Source organism: Hippocampus comes, unplaced genomic scaffold, assembly GCF_001891065.2.
Source record: "Hippocampus comes isolate QL1 unplaced genomic scaffold, H_comes_QL1_v1.1 scaffold299, whole genome shotgun sequence".
Lineage (NCBI taxonomy): Eukaryota > Metazoa > Chordata > Actinopteri > Syngnathiformes > Syngnathidae > Hippocampus > Hippocampus comes.
Window position 1 is genome coordinate 357885 of NW_017805694.1, and position 6614 is coordinate 364498.

At 54.3% G+C, this 6614-nt stretch overlaps 1 protein-coding gene and 1 long non-coding RNA gene across 2 annotated transcripts in view; one reads left to right on the top strand and one right to left on the bottom strand.

Moving 5' to 3' along the window:
- LOC109522949 (ETS domain-containing protein Elk-3-like) overlaps positions 1-4698 on the top strand; it is an 8309-nt gene extending 3611 nt beyond the window's left edge. The window contains 3 exon segments of the mRNA XM_019881774.1: positions 1-462; positions 1964-2086; positions 4116-4698. The exon segment at positions 1-462 is cut by the window's left edge and continues 47 nt beyond it. Coding sequence (XP_019737333.1) covers positions 1-462; positions 1964-2086; positions 4116-4217 — 687 coding nt within the window. The 3' untranslated portion in view covers positions 4218-4698.
- Positions 4567-6614, bottom strand: LOC109522955 (uncharacterized). The gene is made up of 4 exons (XR_002169667.1): positions 6572-6614; positions 6377-6467; positions 6220-6297; positions 4567-5281 (listed from the first exon to the last, which is right to left on the bottom strand). It is a non-coding gene; the product is annotated as an uncharacterized LOC109522955 (long non-coding RNA).

A 6614-nucleotide genomic window follows, 5' to 3' on the forward strand; every position in this document is an offset into this window, starting at 1 on the left:
TCGTCCTTCAGCGTGGCCTCGCTCCGCCAGCGGCCGCAGCTTCTGCGGGCGCTTCGCCACCAGCCGCGCTCCGTCATCCGCTTCGGCGCCAACGACGCCGAGGCCTACGGCTCCCCGCCGCGCGGCCCCGCCAACCAGGATGACGACGAGGAGGAGGAGCAGAAGGAGGAGGAGGACTTGTGGGAGCACAGCGCCCAGCCCCTCAACCTCTCGTCCGGGCGCAGGGAGCGAGACCCGCGGCCGCCTCCGGAGAAGAGGGGCGGCGGAAGCTCCGCCTCCTTGGCGTCCTCGTCCCCGACTCGTCGCGGAGGAGACGGGCTCCCCGCCAGGAGCAAAAGGCCCAAAGCGCTGGACATCACGCCCCCCTCCCTGCTGCTGGCGGGCAGCGACATCGGCTCCATCGCCCTCAACAGTCCGGCGCTGCCGTCCGGATCGCTCACGCCCGCCTTCTTTACGGCGCAGGTGAGCACGCGAGCGACGGCGACTCCCGCCTCGGGGTCCCGAAGATTCTCCGGCCGAGCGCTTTTGAGCGGTCACGTCGATGCTTTTGTCGGGGTGCGGAAAGGCGAGCGTTGACTCCGACGCGGGTGGGCCGTGGGGGGGTGGAAAAAACAATCATTGGACCGCTTGAAGTCTTCGCGAACAAAGAGACGAGCGTTGGCGATCGGAAGGAAGGAGCCGCTCTTGTTTTTGCGCCTCCGACGGTCAATGCTGCCGCCGTGGCTCCCCTTGCCCGCATGTGAGGGCATTTCAGCGAGTGTGCTGTCAAAACGCGTTTCGTTTTCAAAGAGCTCCTGCAATAAAAGCAGGGAGGGGTCAACTTTGCAACTTTTCGGGACGGGAGACCGCGAGAGCACAAACGCTCACCTCAAACTTCAAGCGCGTGGCAAAACTGGCCCCCAAGTGGCGCCTCGACATGGCAGGCGAAGAAGCCGCCCAAACGGCCGCCGCGCGTATTCTTCGCTGTGCGCGTTTTTTTTGGGGGGGGCGGAGGGGGGGTTTCTTTCTTCAAATCTGCGTCATCTTAAGGCTTGCTCGTGAGAGCGCAGCGAGCGATGCCAGCCGCGAGCCCGTCGGCGGCATTTTCCGTGGACGTGAGCAAATTTCGAGAGCGCGGGGCCATTCTGAAAGCTCACGCAGGGGAAGTCGCTTTTTTTCATGAAATGGCTCGCTTCTTCGGAAGGCGTCGCGCAGCGTATCGGGAATAGTCGGGCCGCCGGATGGCAGCTTTTTCTGATCCCGGCGCGAGTGTGAACTTTGAGTCCTCGCCGATCCCTCCGCGGACTCGCTCGGTGCCGGATGTCGCCATTTGCCTCAAGTATCGGCGGCTGGTATCGGGCCACTCGGCCATGCCTCGCTAATGAACGGGCAGCGATTGTCGGGCGGATGTCGGGCGAGGGCTCCCGGGCCGTCGTCGGGGACCCGGAGGGCCTCTCGCCGCCGTGTCGGCAGAAGAGCGGCCGTCAAACGCTCGTCGCTATCCGGCGTTTGCCAGGCGGGGCGGCCAAAGTGCGAGGAGGCTGAAAACAAGACCCGGCCCCGGCGGAGGGAAGGGGCCCTTAAGCGATGCCAGATGCTGCGATAATTCCATTAATAACGCGAGCGGGGCCGCAACACTGGCTCGCTTCTCTGAGGTGACACGAGGCGGGGGAGTGGAAGAGCCGCAGAGAGAGAAATTGATTTCATATGTTTTCTCTGCCGTTACCCCCCCTCTTCGTCAACAACAGCCCCCCGCCGCCCCTCCCTCCGCCGCCGCCCTAACGTCACCCCTGTATTCCAGAGGAGAAACCGCAGACTTCCTTCCTGCTCCGCCAGTTTGTTTTTCCAAAGGGCCAAAAAGCCGCTGGCCTTTTTTTTTTTTTTGCATTTTCAGCATGTTTTGCACGAGCCCCGCAAGAGCCGTTGGGCGCACTCCTCTTGACGTCTCCTCCGCCTTTTTCTCGGTGCTCTTTTTTTTTTCCAGACTCCCTCCGGTCTGCTGCTGACTCACAGTCCGCTCTTGTCCGGCATCCACTTCTGGAGCAGCCTCAGCCCCGTGGCCCCGCTCAGCCCCGCCCGTCTGCAGGGCCACGGCTCCTTGTTTCAGGTGAGCGAGAAAGGGCGGTGGGGGGGGGGGGAGAAACAACAACAACAACAAAGCAAACTAACACAACCCGTTTGCAAAAGTAGTCGCCGGCGACCACAATTTGAAAAGAATCTGCCCTCAGTAAGTCAAGAAGACTTGATTGTTCGAGTCGATGCCGATGCGGAGCGGAACGCAATTGGCTGAGAAGGCATTTGTTTTCGCGCAGCGTCCGGGTCGCATGAAGCGGCGGGTGTCAGGCCAAAATCCGCCAAAGCGGGCGGACAGTCTGTCGTTTCAAGAGCAAAAACCTCATTGAGAAGCTGTGGAAAATTGCAAGTTGGCCCCAAACAGCGACCGACGCGTACGACGACTTCAGATCCGCTCCAGGAAATTGTCTTCATTTCTTGCCAACGGCCCGTCCGCCGCCTGCGTTTGCCTCTTGGCTGCGCTGCTTCCAGTCGTCGTCGGTAGAAGTCGATGCGCAGTCTGTCTTTGCCGATGCAGATATTGAAGCCGCATCAAGTATGAGGGTGGCAAACGGCGGCAAAGACTTTTCAAGATGTTTTTCTTCTTTTTTTTTTCCGTCGCCGCAACGGACGAGCGCAGTTGTGCGACTAATCGGACGTAGCGGCGGGGGGTGTCCGGTTTCTGCGCTGCGGCTCGGGAGAGGAAATCCTGCCAAGACTTCCTGTCTGAGCCCAGGGGAGCCGACCAGGCCCCAACAGGGGCGACCGGTTTTCGGCGAGATCCGGTCCTCTCTCGTCACACGCAAGCGCGCTCGTATGAGCCCGCCGCGGATGCTCCTTTGGTGGGCCGCGCCTTCGCGACCTGCATTTAGACTTAGATGAGCCACTCAAGCCACCTCTTAAGAACACTTTGGTTAGATCAGCTTGCAACACTGAACCGGGGGGCCGGAGTGGGGGGGGGGGGGCAGCAATCTAAGAGCAGGCAGCATCCCGATTCACAATCAACGTGAATGAATACCATGACAAGAAATAGTTGTGCGTATTGCTCGCCAAAACTGACCGCAATGCGTCGGGCTGCAACCGACCAATCAGAGGGCAGACAACTGTCCATGTGTTGTTGTTGTTTTTTTGTTTTTTTTTTTTTGGCAGGTGCAAGATTTAAAAAAAAAAGTGTCTTGTATCCTAAAGAAACGTGCTGCATTTTAGGGACCTTCCTTCTTGTGTACGGCTGTACAGCAATACCACAATAAATCCATCCCCAATGAGCCTCAAAAGCTCAAAGGACATTTTGGCTCATATTAGTTTGAGAAACATAAGGCGCAGTTGCAGTTAGTTGCCTTTTCTCTCGATTTTGTTCGTTTTTGCCGACGATAATCACCGGAGTTGGAAGTGTGTTTTTCTTCAAACGTTGTTTGGGTAAAACAGCGCCGCCACATCGTAGTGGCGTTCTGCCGCAATTACAGCAAAGCCAACTCGTGTCAGAGCCTCGAGGGGGCCAAAATTCGGTACGCGGGAAGAACCGTCAAAGAAACGCCGCCAACCGAAGCGAGCGCCCGCCCGCTCCCCACTTCGATTTGTACCCGACTCGAATTGGCGAGAGATTCCACAAGATGGATGGTTGCAAAGGACGACCTTTGAGTCAAGGAAGCTCCTCGATTGACTTCAACAATTACACGGCAGCGATCCGCTACCGCCGTCCGAGTTGCGTGGGCTGGCACGAGTGTTTGCGAAGGTCCCGGGCGGGCACTTTCGACCGATGTGGCAACACTTTGAAGAAATCTGATCGGACTCCAAACAAAATGAACGTCCTCCATCCTAGTGGCCGAACGCTCCCCACCAAATCCAATTTCATGGAGGTGGGCTTGTAAAAGTCATCGGGTGGCCTTTCACAAGATAATTTGGACTCGTGCGTTGCTCGGGGAGGGGGGGGACAGAGACGAACAGGAAGCGGCACAATGAACAAATAACAGGAAGCGCGAGCTGTGACAATGTGGCGGTTCCTCACCGGAAAGCGAGCCTTTCACACCGCTTCCGCCGACCCCCTTCTCTCCTAACCGTGGGCCCACCTTTCTCTTCCTCCACAGTTCCCCAGCCTCATCAACGGACACATGCCTCTCCCTCTGCCAAGCCTGGAAGGAACGCCCTCCTCTTCCTCTTCCACGTCCCCGAGTGCCCACAAATGCTGATTCCCCCGCCCCCCCCATGTCACCTTGTCTTCATTCTGGTCAACTTGCTCTTGGGACAGTTTTGTGACCTCATTTGTGTTTCATCTTGGAGTTTATTTTTTATTTTTTTGCACTTGGGTCGCTTGAGTTTGCAGTGGTGAAAGCACTCGGGAAAGAAAAAGAAAAGCCATATCGCAAGCTGCTAAACTCTCGCTCGGAGCTCATTCATAACCTCTCCTCCTCCTCCTTTTTTTTCTTTTTGGGGGGTGTAAAATATGCACTATGCTTCTCAGATAGTACCGGCTGTGCCTTCATTTTTGTGTCCTGCCTTCCTTTCCCTTTCAAATGAATGAAAAGCCTGTTTTGGGTTTTATTTTTTTTTATTTTTAGTTCTTCCTCTTTTTTTATACTGGACGTGGTATACAGTATGTATTCGGTTTAATTTTGTATTGTGAAGATTAAGAATGTCGTCCATTTTCAATAAACTGAGCATTAAATGCTTGAATGCTGTGACTTTTTTTTTTTTTTTAACCATGAAGAGTAAAAATCATAAATCATGTTCTGTTGAAACTTTCAATTTCATTTTCCTTGCCCTCTACTCAGGAGAGGGCATCGGCAATAAAATTCCACATAGCGGCAGAAACAATTATACACAAACAACGTCCTGCAAAATACATGGCCAAACATTGAGTCAAGGATGAAGGGCAAGGGAGTCCAAAACATTTGAAGAGGCAATGAACCCCCCCCGTAGAGTTGTACGTATGAAAAACGAGGAAGATCACAACAACACAGTTGGCCACGTCAAAAAGCTTGCAAATCTCTCCACGGTGCATGTCCTTAAAGTGACGTTGGGATTTTAGCAGCACTTTCTCTCTTCTTTATAAATATCTCGAATCTCCAGGTCAGGGCGGGGGCAGGGGGGTGGGGGGGGGGGGGGGGGGGGTGAGGCTGAGGTTGATGATGCTCCACCACCATATCCAGAAAGAAACTCAAGAGATTCTTTCCAAATCATCTTGGAGAAAAACTCCAGACGAGAGTCCCAAGAATCTAAAAGAGCATGCTTTGTCTTCTGCTCTTGCCGTTACCTGCAAACAACAAAGGCAACGGTTAGGGGGAAATTCCCCCCCCCCCCCACCCCAGTTTCCTCTCGGACACCGTCAGCACAGCAGCAACAAGATCTGAACCCAATCGTAGGTGATGAAATGAAAGGTTCTCCATTGTCTCGGATGACAAAGCTCCACGACGACAAGCCGCATCCAAATCACGTCGGAGCTTTTCAGTGGTTGGCAAGCTTACTAGAAACAAGAAAAATAATGAAAACGACGATCGAAAAAAATACTCTTGTTAGCGGACACAATATTAGGGGGGGAAAAAACCGACAACTGAAACCAACAATCTATGATTACAAATCATAGGAAAAATAAAGTCCTTGGTTTTCTTCTTGACTATTTTATTTCACGCGGAACAAGCTTTTGGGTTTGATTTGAAATGTTTTCATTTTGCACTACGACGACAACTAATTACATGGAAAAAAAACTAAAGCTAACACTAAAACTAGTCAACTAATTAAAAAGTAAGAATTCCCCAAAGCTAATCTTAAAACTACCGGTAATAAAAACTAAACTCCCCCCCTCCCAAACTAAAATGGCATTAAAACCAAGAATAACAATAAAAACGAGCAAAGCGGCTCGAAGAGCGCAACTAAAACTCACAGGATGCAAGAAACAAAATGAAAATAAAAAGTCATGAAAAATCCACTGGAGAGGAAGAAGTGATTTTGCGGGCGCATTCTGTCGTAGTGGCAGTTCCGAACACGGTGAACGACTGTGACGTCACTCCCGGCAAATGCGCCTCCGCTCCGGCCGCCGGACGCCCGGGGGGGTTTCTGGCAAGCGTGCCGTTTCCACGACAAGTCCCGCAAATCTGCGACGTTTGTCCGCCCCCTCCCGGGCGGCTTTCAAAGACGTTTGCGATTGTCGGCGCTCCCTAAGTGCCCGTGCGGGGGTAGCGACTCCAGCCTCACCTGACTCGGGGTACGAGGAGTTCCGGCAGCCGGGCTCTCTCTGCAAGCGGACCTCCTTTAACGCGAAGATGGAGACGTCTGCCAGAGAGGCAGTGGGGGGGGTCAGAGCCGCGGCGCGCACGTCATTCCCGCGCTCGGCTGCCGTTTTCTTACTCACTTTCTGGCAGCGTGCGCGCGCGAGCCCCCAGGCTCCCGAAGAACGGCCGCCTCGCGGCTTCGTCGGCGGAGATCCTCCTTTTCGACTCGTACTGCGACGTGCCAAGGAAAGAAAAAAAAAACAAAACAAAAAAAAGGAGCAGAGAAAGGAGGTCAAGGGCGGCTCGGGCTCCTGCCAGATTGCGGCCAGACTCACTTTGAGGAACGACACCAGCAGGTCGACGCCGTCCGTGTCCAAC